General features: G+C 42.2%; 1 protein-coding gene across 1 annotated transcript in view; it reads left to right on the top strand.

Annotated features, from left to right (window-relative positions):
- cps1 (carbamoyl-phosphate synthase 1, mitochondrial) overlaps nucleotides 1-13083 on the top strand; it is a 63307-nt gene that overhangs the window by 14109 nt on the left and 36115 nt on the right. The window contains exons 18-25 of the mRNA XM_030112546.1: nucleotides 1943-2153; nucleotides 2572-2770; nucleotides 2855-3031; nucleotides 4809-4927; nucleotides 10883-11024; nucleotides 11852-11917; nucleotides 12084-12147; nucleotides 12444-12625. Coding sequence (XP_029968406.1) covers nucleotides 1943-2153; nucleotides 2572-2770; nucleotides 2855-3031; nucleotides 4809-4927; nucleotides 10883-11024; nucleotides 11852-11917; nucleotides 12084-12147; nucleotides 12444-12625 — 1160 coding nt within the window. The remainder of the gene's footprint in view (nucleotides 1-1942; nucleotides 2154-2571; nucleotides 2771-2854; nucleotides 3032-4808; nucleotides 4928-10882; nucleotides 11025-11851; nucleotides 11918-12083; nucleotides 12148-12443; nucleotides 12626-13083) is intronic.

Here is a 13083-nt window from a genome sequence, read left to right as displayed (position 1 = left end):
TTGGTTTGCAGCTGACGGCCCTTTTTGACAACTGTAGAATTCATATTAAAGCCAAGAATCAGTCAGCTGAGTAAAGAGAAACAACAGTCCATTGTTGCTTTAAAGCGATACTTCAACATTTTGGCAAATTGGCCCATTTAGCGCAATTCCTTAGTCATTTCAAACAGCATGCTTACTTTTTTTTGTGAGGGCGAGCTGTTGGTTATTCAGAGGTGAGTCGGGAAAGGTTTTCAGGACGGACACAATGGAGGTGAACGGTATTTTTGTTACCCCTCGTCAAACTCATCAAATACAAAATCCAACAACCCCAAAACACTTTGATGGACACGTTATAATCCGCACATTCACTACGCTGTGAAATATTAATGCAAAATTACGAGATTGAGTTGTTTATGCGAAAATTGCTAAGACGGAACTACTTACTAAACATGGCGTCTGGGCGTAGTGATTTCAAAAGAAAAAGTAGTTCCCAGTATTTGCTTCAGTGTCGTAACGCTACAATATTATTTGTTGGTGTTCCACAGCGTAGTGAATGTGCGGATTATAACGTGTCCACCAAAGTGTTTTGGTGTTGTTGGATTTTGTTTTTGATGAGTTTGAGGAGGGGGAACAAAAAATACCGTCCACTTCCATTGTGTCCGTCCTGAAAACCTTCCCCAACTCACCTCTGAATAAACAACAGCTCAGCCTCACAAAAACAGTAAGTATGCTGTTCGAAATGACTAAGGAATTGCGCTAATGGGCCAATTTGCCAAAATGTTGAAGTATCGCTTTAAGAATTGAGGGTCAGTCCAGATTTGTTTGGGCCAAGAAAAACCAGGAATTGATGTTGGACCAGTGGAGTGCAGAAAAGTTGAACCAATGGTTCCTCTATGCAAGGTTCCACCTTGAAGCCTGCAGGAGGAGGGGTCATGGTGTAGGGGGCTTTGCTGGTGACACTATCGGAGATTTATTTAAATTTGAAGACACACTGATCCAGCATGGCGGCCACTGCATCCTGCGGCGTCGTACCATCCCATCTGGTTCACATTTAGTAGCTGTGTGAGGGCTGTTTGAGCCAGAAGGAGAGTGATGGAGCGCTGCGCCAGATGACCTGACCTCCAGTCATCTGACCATGGTTTGAGTTATTTCACACATTTTGTTTACTACTTGTTTGCATCTTTGTCCATTCAGAGTTTTGATGCCTTCAGTGAGAGTCTACAATGTAATTAGTCAATAAAATAAAGAAAAGGTATTGAGGGAGGTATGTCCAAGCGTTGACTGGTAGTGTGTGTGTGTGTGTGTGTGTGTGTGTGTGTGTGTGTGTGTGTGTGTGTGTGTGTGTGTGTGTGTGTGTGTGTGTGTGTGTGTGTGTGTGTGTGTGTGTGTGTGAGTGTGCGCGCGCGTGCGTGCGTGCGTGCGCGACCCGAACTGACAACATAATATAATGCCTCAAAAAACTTGTCATTGCCCGTTTTTAACTAAATTTTTTTAAAGGAACATCGTCTAACTTAAGATTCCAGTCTTACCATCTAAAATAACTGTTTCCTAAAAGCCTATCGCCTTTTATAGTTTATTGTTAAAGATACTTTTTTTAAATATATAAAAAACACCTTTTTAATTTTCAAGTTCTGCATTTATATTTATGTATACAAAGTAATTTGATTCAACAACATCAAATTTTAGATGAGCAGGCCTTTAGCCAGAAGCTTCACTGCTTCGTTTGATGCTTTACTTTATGATTACCAGAGAAATAAATATAATCAGGTCATGAACTCAGACTGAAAGCAGTCCAGATAATTATCATTTTAAAACAAAACTCCGTCACTGAGTCACTTATGATAAGCGTTTTAGAACAGACACCTCAGTGAGCTGTGAGACTTGCTAATTATTATGAGAAGCCCCACATTTATTTTTATTTTCATTTTGCCGCTGTATCTAACCCGTCGCCCTTCTTTTACAGGTGACTCCATCGTGGTGGCGCCGAGTCAGACCTTGTCCAACGAGGAGTACCACATGCTCCGGGAGACTGCCATCAAGGTGGTGCGTCACCTCGGCATCGTGGGAGAGTGCAACATCCAGTACGCCCTGAACCCGTCCTCCCTGGAGTACTGCATCATTGAGGTTAACGCCCGTCTCTCCAGAAGCTCGGCTCTGGCGTCCAAAGCTACCGGGTGAGAGGATATAAGGGCTCTGTGAAATTATGCTCTGAGGGCTTAGAAAGTGTAGAAATGTTTCCAGTAGGCCACGGCACTGCCTTTCTTTTTCTTTAAATGCACATCCATCATAAATTTTCAACTTGATTTAAAATATTGTAATAAAGAACCTGCCTGATAAATTCTTTCATTGATAATAAAAATTAATCTCATTCTGTTTTTTAACGTTTAATGATGCTTTGTGAATTATCACAGGTAAGAAGTTTTCATACTCAAATGATTTACTGATACTTCAAGATGACTTTGTATATTTTTCAAATGCCTTCATTTCAACTTCAGGAATAATTTCCACTTGAAAGAATTTGTTTGTAGTTGAGAAAGATAAAACAGTTGTTTGTTTTCACGCTGTTACCGTCTTTTGTTTCGGTTTTCATAGGTACCCCTTGGCGTTTGTTGCTGCGAAGCTGGCTCTGGGCATCCACCTGCCTCAGATCAAGAACGCCGTATCAGAGAAAACCACCGCCTGCTTCGAGCCGAGCCTGGACTACATCGTCACCAAGATTCCCCGCTGGGATCTCGACCGCTTTCAGGGCATGTCCCGAGAAATCGGCAGCGCCATGAAGAGCGTTGGAGAGGTGGGGGCCGATCCCCGGACGCACACACTCAGCACCTCTTTCATAAACCTTGAGCGTCACATGTTTCTCTCCCCCTGGTTCCAGGTGATGGCGATTGGCCGGACCTTTGAGGAGAGTGTGCAGAAAGCCTTGAGGATGTGTCATCCCTCAGTGGATGGCTTTGTGCCCCAGCTGCCACTCAAGAAAGCCTGGGCCAACACCCAGGACCTGCAGCAGGAGCTGGCTGTGCCCTCCAGCACCCGGATCTTCTCCCTCGCCAAGGTAGACTTATCCTTCATTGCATTATTTACGAGAGACCCCGATGAGTTTTCCTCATCAAAACTACATTCTGAAATATTTCTGAAAAAAGTATTGCTCCCCTACTTTCAGAGCGAGGGAGTGAGGGAGGGTAAACAAAGCACTGTCTGAAGTGTGGTCTTGCTTTGCACGTGCAGTGCCATTAGTCTGTGTTTTTCTCCCCTCATAGAGACGATGCTTGTATAAGAACATTGAGACACAGGGTCAAGCACCGCTATTCAGACATGTAGATCTTGCAAGTACTGTAGCATGAACAAAACACTCTCCAAGTCCACCACTCCAGCTGGCTTTTATGGCCAGAGAAGAGCAGAACGAGGCTGTGTCAGGGATGTGACCTCTAAAGGCCCGTCCATGCTTCACATGTCCGCGTGGGTGCGCGTTGCGCGTTGGTCCGCGTGACGTAAAAATCGTCATGAATTCCTGTCCGCTAGGGTCCGCGCGGACCGATCCGCGGACGTCCGCGCAGCAGCCAGAAATTGAGACCGCGTTGCGCAGTGCGCGCAGGTCGCGGAAGAGTGCGCCTGCGCCAGAGCGCCATAGCAAACAAAACATGACGGTAAACGTGAAAGTAGACGGAGCTACAGCCTGATGGCTCCACTTAAAGACACCGAAAGAGTGAAAAACTCGTGGAAAGAGAGAGAGACTGTCTGGAGGGAGGAGAAGGTCTGCAGACAGAAGTGAAAAAGTAACTAATCGCTCCGGCGCCGCCCCGCGATTCAGAAACAGAAAAAAAAAAGGCTAAATAAACTTTAATACTTAAAGATAATGTACTGACAATGTATGTGCTTAATTTTCTCTAAATAATCCGTAATAAAGGAGCAGATAAACAGTCTGTAGAGCCGGAAAAGCTTCTCGAGGCTGCGTGGATCACCGCGCCTGCATGAGACGCGCACAGCTGAGCTCAAAATGTAGCATGGGAGACAGCGCGTCCGCATCGGTGGTGCGCGGACCTTCCAAAGCGGACGCGGAAACGCGTACATGTGAAGCATGGACGGGCCTTAACTGTGTGAGCTTCGCTTCACCACAGCAGATATCGGAGTGTTTGAGTGTGCGATACAGTCAGAATGGATGGCAGCAGTTTGAAGTACCAGCATCTTATTCCCAGTCTTGTTATGCACAGTTATAGGATCATTATTGCTGAATGGTATTCGCTAAACATGCAATAAATGATTTGGGGTAAATGCAATCACTTTGATACTAATGTGTGCTTGGAGATTTGTTCTTTCAAACAACAGCCAATAATAACCATCTTGCATTATTTACAGCATATTTAGCTGTTGTTGTAGTGAAGCCTTTCAGTAATAATAACCCTTACCACAGAACAGAGTAGTAGGCCTCACTGCAAGGTGAATGACTACAATCTCCTCTTTAAAGCTGAAAGGATTTCTCTACTCAAGCATCCAATATAGAGACGATATAAAATATTTACTAGCTGTTGTCAGGGCAGGACATCTGTCATATTACAGGAGTTTGATGACACAGGCTGGTTTTGACACAGATTTTTAATAAAATGCCAAAGTAATATATCGGCCCTGCAATAGATTTTGCCTGAAATAGTCTTTGAAGAAGGAACAGATAAAAACATTATTTATGGGGACTGTTCCTCCCCTACCGTGGCCTGCTGGATGATTTGTAACATGATTTTCATGATGACCAGGCTACAACTAGGGGGCAAGAATGATGCACTTGAAGATGATTACGAGTAAAAACGCTGAGTGCGTTTCATATCTTTACCTCTAAGGCCCTCCACGACGGCGTGACTGTTGATGAAATCCACCAGCTGACGGCCATAGACAAGTGGTTCCTCTACAAACTGCAGCGGATAACACAGCTGGAGAAGCACCTGTCAGACTACAAGAGGTAACGCGAACGGCGTTCTCTGTGAGGCTTTTTTTTCTTCATGTCGTAGTGTTGGAAAACATTCTTAGTGTAGCAAATACAGCAATAATCATTTCATTAAAATAATCAAGAACCAGAGCACAATAATTGTCACCGTTATACCTTCTTCGGTATCGTGTTTTGGCAGCCGTGTTGTTATTATTGTCAGCAGTGGTAAATATTGTTCTGAATCTGCTGACGATTAGAGTGAGTGACAGACTGTGCTTTTTTTTGGTTGTCAAAAATGATTAACAAAATTTGAAGCACTGTTGGAGTTAAACTCCTTCCTCCATAATGCAGAGCGTTGAAATGTATTCAGACGTATCAGTCCATCCATCTTTTATCTCGGCTATTCAAATGAAGGTCGTGGGGCGCTGGAGCTAATCTCATGTGAATACGGGTGAAGTGAAGATCCAGCCGACCAGGTCACAGGTCCACGACAGAGCAAATGAAGAGGGACAACCACACACACACACTCACATTCACACCTAGGGGCAATTTAGAGACACCAATTACCATCAAACCTGGTTTTGGACTGTGGGAGGAAAATGGAGTATCCGGTGAAAACAGAAACCCGACACGGAAAGACTCAGCGCTGGGCCCGACCCCAGGATGAAGTCATTGTGAGGCAGGAGCACGAACCACTTGCTCTACCATGCAGCCTGCAAACGTGTGTTTAAATCTTTAATGATGAGCTACAGGCATCACTCCAGAAGAAAGGCTCAACCTGATTTCCAGGCCGGCTTCATCGCCGCCACCTGTCAGTCTGACTTCCTGTTTGTTCCCCACTTCAGCTTTGCTGCTTTTGCAGAATACTGTCGGCTCTCCGCTCAAAGTTTTTGGGAAGAAAACTGTCATTTTAGCATAAGAATGTCAAAAAACAGTTCAAAAGGTCAAGGTACTGTTTTGACAGGTAATCCATAATATAGAATCAAATCTGTGTCACGTACAGCTTCAACACAAAGCTTTCATGAGATTCTAAACAAGACCAGATTATTAAGACATCTGGAAAACATCGATATCAAGATGTCTATTGCACAAGTGTGTCATAGCTTCACAGTTATGAAGTTAGACATTTCCTTTTGCCCTGTGAGGTTGGGTTTTTTTCAGTCTTGCACCTGCTTGCATGTGTTCCACTGTTCCTGCACAAAATATGTAAAAAACACTGTACTGCAGATGTATTAAAGTTGCCCTCTCACCAGTGACACACTGAAACACTTGGGTGGTGTCTGCGGGCATTTCAACAGGGGTAAAAAGTTTTTTAATAACTGTTAAAGGCTGGAAATGTTGAATGTCTAAATTCCCCATTTTCTGTAAACTCAGTTTAAAAATGTTCCAACAAAGTGGAAGAGCCCCAGTGCCAGTCTCTTCACGCGTCGGCTCCATTCCCTCTCTGGGTTTACCTCCTCCCAGCCACGTCCCTCTCTGTCTCTCTCTGCCCTCAGGCTCTTACCTGGACAGCTCAAATCAAAGCCTCAGTGAATTATCATGGCTCAGCCACAGGTTACCTGCTGCTTTATTCTGACTCCGCTGTTTAATAATTAATGACCGGCCGTCTGGTGGGCGCCCACCGCAACACACTGACACATGGAGGGGCTGCGGCAGTCTCCGCCGGCTCTGGAGCAGGGGACGCGGCGATCGGCACACGGCATTATGCCGCTGCCAGACTGATGGAGCGCACAGCCGAGCGCAGGTGGGCTTCAGGCTCCGCTGCTCTGCAGACTCACAGTGTGCATGAGAGAGTTACAGCATTTAGAACAGACAGATAATTATGATTAAAGTACGAGGAGGATAAATCAAGTGTGGCCAATTTAATCCTCCATTTGTACTCCAGTCATGTCCACGTTTAGAATTGTTGTTTTTATTGATTTTGCCAAGTTTTTTCGTTTTTTTTTTAACCTTCAAAGAGACTGACTGTTAATAGATAATCACTCTTTGGTTAATAAATCAGTGCTGCCCTCAACACCTGATCCAGTTGTTGAACTTTGAGGACAGGCATATTCATCACGAGCTGATAGCTGCTTCTTCATCAGATTTTAGATTCAGTCTTAGTATGATTGTTGTAATTTCTTAGTTGAAGTAATATTAAAATGTTATTTTATTTAACCGTCTGGTCTGCTGCACAGCAGAGTCGGAAACAACATAAAATTTGTGAGGGTGAATCCAGGTCACCAGTCCATCACAGGGCAAACACACTTATGAGCAATCCAGGGTCAGTCATTAGCCTGAAAACCCGTTCACACGCAGGAGAACGTCACACGTCCACACAGAAAAAAGGCCATGGCAGTATTTGAACCAATGGCATGAAGCAAGAACGCTGCACCACCAACACTGAATTAAATGACCACATTGATGTGCAGCTTTATATTCACCAGGAATATTATCAGCTTCAGCCAGTCGATCAATCTCTTTTTACTTTTATATGGTGTTTATGACATGTGCACATGATCTGGTTTTACTTATTATCGAAGATTTATTCTGAGCTCGACTCTTCGAACTTGTGAGTCTCAACTCATTTTAATTCAGGGAGAAACACAATAATGCACAAACATCCGCAGATTCAAACGATTTATTGCAAATAAACGGAATACATTCATGAAACTGTAATGTCTTCAGAATAAGTTTCAATTTCAACATCATGCACATTTCAAACTGTGCATCCTGGAGCAAAATACAGTGAAATGTCTCTTTCCATCCTGATGCAACTAGAAATGCAGCAGTGACTCCACTATATGCACCGTCATCTCACAGGCCCAACTGGACCGTTTGATGTCCCGGTTTTGGCCCATGAACCATATAGTTGACAGGACTGACCATAATGACAAAACATAAATTAAACGCTCCCTCAGGGTGAGAGTGAGGGGAGGGGCGGGGCCACGGAGGAGTTCACTCAGAGAGATAGAGGCAGTAGAGAAACAGGGGAATATAGCAACTCTTAAAACTAATGTTCTATTGCGAAAAGCTAAAGTATATCAATATGAGCTATGGTATATTTTTCAATATTGCATTTGAGGAAAATGTTGCTATGTCGTGAATTTCAAGATATCACCCAGTCCTGTATCAAACATTCTAAAACTCTCACACGTTTCTAAAGCTGATTTCGTCTTTGTCTTTTATCGCCCAGCCCTACGAACAATGCATGTGTTTACTGACACTAACAATATATGCTACTGAAGCAGTTGGTCTCATGGTGTCAGAATGTGAACCGCATGATGAGGATGACTGTTTAAATCCCGAATCTTTTCAAGCCAGAAACTGCATTGGTCGATCCATGGTTTGAACATCTGTTGTGAATTTTGCCGTTAAGCTCCTTGTTAGAAAACAGAAAAATGTGTAAAAAGTGCTGAAAAATTGAACTGTTCTTGCAGAAACTAGTAACTTCACCTACAGAGGTCATAGTGTATTCCAGGTTAACACAGCGGGTCCCTGAGCAATGATTGACCTCAAGTAGCTCCTGAGATGCATCACTGCTCCTCTGATGTGAAGATAAGGTTAACTATCAATAGGATCGGTTTAATCATCTCCTTCAGGGAGCTCGGTAGAGTTTTTCTTGTCATACCACGGTACTGTCACACCAATGATCTAAATATGTAAAGAAACTGGCATGAGAATCTACAAGTGAGACATTTTCCTCAACCCTTATTCAAATGCATGGAGTACTTGGTGCGCTTCATGTTGTATTTGTATGGGATGGTGTATGCACATAAGTTAATGGTGTGCGAATGATTCCCCTTCTCCCTTTAAGCTGCATTTCCAAACTTAAAAAAAAAGGCACACGAGACAACCAAGCCCTTGGATCAAATGCCTTTTCTTCCTTTGATTCCGACTTGCTCCTCTCCTTTGCTTGTTTCAGGGGTTTGTTATTTCTCAGCGCGGCCGCCGCGTGTGCGGGGAGTGAAAACACACTTGACATTTTCAATATTGTTACGCTATGAGGTCATAAATAATTCAGATAAGGAAGAAGGAGAGCAAGTTGGGATTTACCAGAAAAAAAAACAGATTCCTTCCTATTGTCTATACGTAGCTTTAAAAGAAATACTACTTCATTATGGGGAATAGGCTTGTTGTTGTTTGAGTTAGATGAGAAGATCAATATCGGTTTCATTACTGCGCATTTATGTGTTCGGCTTTACTTGGCACTGAATCAGAATGCAGAAGGTGATTTTGTCTCTCTGTATTATTCAGAACATCCAAAGCCATTATTTTTCAAAACAGTATATTCTGTCCCATCAAATATAGAATAATTTGATTTGATACGGTCCTTTAATGCAGTAGTAGACCGGATTGAACCAGACAAGACTCCACCTGCAAAGAATGATGTCTTTATGGATACATGTGTGATAATATAAAAACAAAACAAAACATGGTATTCAGAAAAAGTCTGTCATCGCTTCATCTTTTTCAACGAGTTTATTTCATGTGTCTTCCCACCCCGTTATCCTTGCATAGTTCCATCCCTGTTGGAATTGTTTGGACTTTGAGTTTATTCTCCCAATTTGTGAGGCCATTATGTTGTGCAAGTTTTTGACGATGACAGTACAGATTGCTTTTTGATAACAGCTCTGCGACTTGGGTCTTCTCTCCTCAACAAAACCCGTTAAACAACTAACACCGCAGTATTTTAGGGCATGATCAAAGATATCAGTGTGATGCCGTATCTTTGATATGAGACAGCCAAAAGTATACACAGTGCATCTTCAGTCTGAGTGGCGAGCAAAAATCTGACTTCATTCTGTTTTGTTTTCTTTTTTTTCCTCCTCTCAATGATGAAAAGGAAATCATCAAATATATGTGCATGATTTAAAAGGGCGAATCACACTTTAAAGTAGAATTTCTGTATTGAGAAAACCAACATTTGTTTGTGAGACAACAATGGATTTGGAGGTAATGACAATACAGTTTGTATGAAACATGCTAAATCATGCGAACACACTTTGTATTAGTTTATCAACTAACACCTTGAGTCACATAAAAGTTTTATTGTGTGCATTATTGATTGCATTTGAAATGGTGTTATGAGCCTCTACTAGCACAAAATGAAATGTGAGACTTATGGAGATGGAACTGTTGATTCAGGAATACATCAAACATATCAGATCATGATATCAAATGAACCTGAAAGAACAGCAAAATAAAAAAGATTAAACAGATAAGGCTGAAGGCTGAGCTGATTTGCAGCTCCTTTATGAACATGCTACATAACAGACAATGCAAAGAACTTTAGTCGTGAATCGCATTGCTTTATTAACACAAACATATTTCAGCGATCTGAAATGCACACCATAGTGTGTCAACAGACACCATCCTTATTGGATCCCTTCTGTAGATTACCTTCCACGTGGCAACTGTAGTATCAAATTTCCACCAGTTTTTTGCCTGAGCCTTTTTGTAGAGCAGGGCCACTGTAGTGCTCCTTGCCTTTGTTTTCTTGTTCATCACTCACATCAAATTGCCTGAAATTGGCTTTTAAAGTCTGCACTTGACCATTACGGTGCTCCGGCGACTTTGCATCATTTTTTTCAATTTGTTATCCGTCACTTCGAGGTGAACAGTTTCCTGTTGTCTGCATCAGTGAGAATCATAACAGACCCGCTGATTCTTCTTTTAAGTCTTTTGAGCAGGAAAATGCGCGAGCGTAGGAGACATATTGTGATGATTGACTGACCTGACTATTTTCTACTTTGCGACTGTTTTATTTGAAAATCCTTAATAAAGTCCCCTACTTCCATTTTAATAAGAGTGTTGAGTGTAGATGGAAGAACAAGATTTTTTTTTTGCAGTTAAAAATAACCCCTCTCAGTACACATAACTGAAAGATCAATTCTGATTTCCTGTATCCGATTGCTGGTTTTAGTAGCTTAGTTAGTCGGCAGACCGTTATGCGGTTAAGCTGTGAAAGATATATGAAATGAATTCCTTCTTGGCTTTTTCCTGCAGTGACACAGTACCCAAACAGCTGCTGCTGAAGGCCAAGCAGGACGGCTTTTCAGACCGACAGGTCGGCCAGATCCTGGGCACCAGCGAGAGCGCTGCCCGAGAGCTGAGGATCAGCCATGGCATCAAACCCTGGGTCAAACAGGTGAGCATCACTGAACTGCTTCGTCTCATCTAATTATCATAATGCCGTTTCCTGATAGATCAGCACATCCCAAAACCTCCGTTTATCCACAAGCTGTGATTGATTAGCATGTCCTTGATGTGACTTTGGATTAGGAGACAGGCAGTGCTTTGTGTCTGTGTCAGGAACTCTGCCATTTAAATTGGCTAGGAGGATGTGCAGCAGTGTTTTCTGGGAAATGTATCAAATATGAAGTCACATTGATCACACTTGACCTGACAGCTTGCTGGTTTTTGTTACATTTTTTGTTGTTGTGAAGTTTATTGTGATCAATAACTTGTTCTTTTCGTTTCTTTCTTTTTTTTTTTTTTTTTCGTCAACTGCATTGTCCAGTGTTTTGAAAATCTAACAAGCTCCCACAGTCGGACATTTGCATTTGGCTCTTCAACCTGAATCTGGTGCTATGATTGCTTATCGATATATCGTCTGTCACAGACATTAATCTTCCAGCTAAAGTAGACTGCGAAGAAGTGGAAATGACACCATTAATGCATAGCTATTGAAAGCCTAAATAATGGAAATATTAATATGACATTTTAGTTCTTTTTTTAATTCAGCTGTTTTATACAGATGAATGGAGCCAGTTCCCGCAATTATGGAAATGCAATTTGCAATTCAATTCATATAATGGTGATAATAATTAAAAGTGCTAAGTGGTTTTCACTTGCATCTGCAATTCAGTTCTAATAATTACAATAATAATTATGATTGTGTTAAATGGTGAAGTGCTTTCTGTCGGATCGAATAATTGTGACAAATTAACCTTTTCTCACTTCTGTGTTCATCAGATTGACACCTTGGCAGCCGAGTACCCAGCAATGACTAACTATCTGTACTGCACTTACCACGGTCAGGTATGTACTCTTTATATATTCTGTACAGCAACAAACTGTTAAATTTGCACTGAAGAAAACATTTGTTTTTGCATATTAAGTATGTTTTTGTGGGTTTTGTGCAATTGCTAATGTCCACAACAGCTCCTCACAACATGCTTTTATCTGCTCATTCTCACTCCGTCAGGAGCACGATCTGGACTTCAAGGACAAAGGCATCATGGTTCTTGGTTGTGGTCCGTATCACATTGGTGAGTAGCCATAAGCCCCTTTACAAGCATGTCAAGACATATATGTGCATTTCATGTAAACTTGTATATGACTGCATGAAGAAAGAACAAAAATTCAGTATTAACTTGCTTGATGTCTATATTAAGTGTTTAAAAGATTTTCCTGAAGTAATGAACACAAAGTGTTGCACCGAGTAAACGAGTTCAAGAAAAATGGAGATCTGCTTACATGAAAGGAAACATGGTGTAAGTGCTGCGGTGGCGTATTCCAGTCTACAGTCGACAAACTGACTTGTATCATTGTTTTAATCCACCAGGCAGCAGTGTGGAGTTCGACTGGTGCGCAGTGTCAAGTATCAGAGCCTTGAGACAAATGGGCAAGAAGACAGTGGTGGTTAACCACAACCCTGAGACGGTCAGCACGGACTTCGACGAGTGTGACCGGCTCTACTTTGAAGAACTGACCCTCGAGCGCATCTTGGACGTCACACAGCAGGAGGTACGGATGCTGCTGCAGTTCACACACACACACACACACTCAAGACAATTACAACTAAATACCCAGATCCGAGGGTTCATTTGAATTTTTTACTCTGGAGGAAAACATGTAAATCCACGCAGTAGAGCCTGTCCGTTTAAACTGAACAAAATGAGGCAGAACACATTGGGGGTGTCAGTGGTAATAATTCCATTCAAGCTTATTGGGAGAGATCTGATTGAGCTGTCACACTGTGATCAATTAAAGGTTTCCCATAGGTAGGTGTCCATAGAGCAATTACAGAACACATATATACAAAAATAAATTAATCTGTCCAAGCATATTACAGATGGACTATACAATTCGACTTGACAAATTTGATTGATGACGGCGGCTGTTAGATTAATCGATGTGAGACTGGCACATTAGCACACAGGTGATATTAAAATTTCAATCGAAGTGCTCCCATATGTTTTAGA

Source organism: Salarias fasciatus, chromosome 16 (assembly GCF_902148845.1).
Source record: "Salarias fasciatus chromosome 16, fSalaFa1.1, whole genome shotgun sequence".
Classification (NCBI taxonomy): Eukaryota; Metazoa; Chordata; class Actinopteri; order Blenniiformes; family Blenniidae; genus Salarias; species Salarias fasciatus.
The sequence above is the reverse complement of the archived record's forward strand: the minus strand, read 5'-3'. Positions and strand labels throughout refer to the sequence as shown.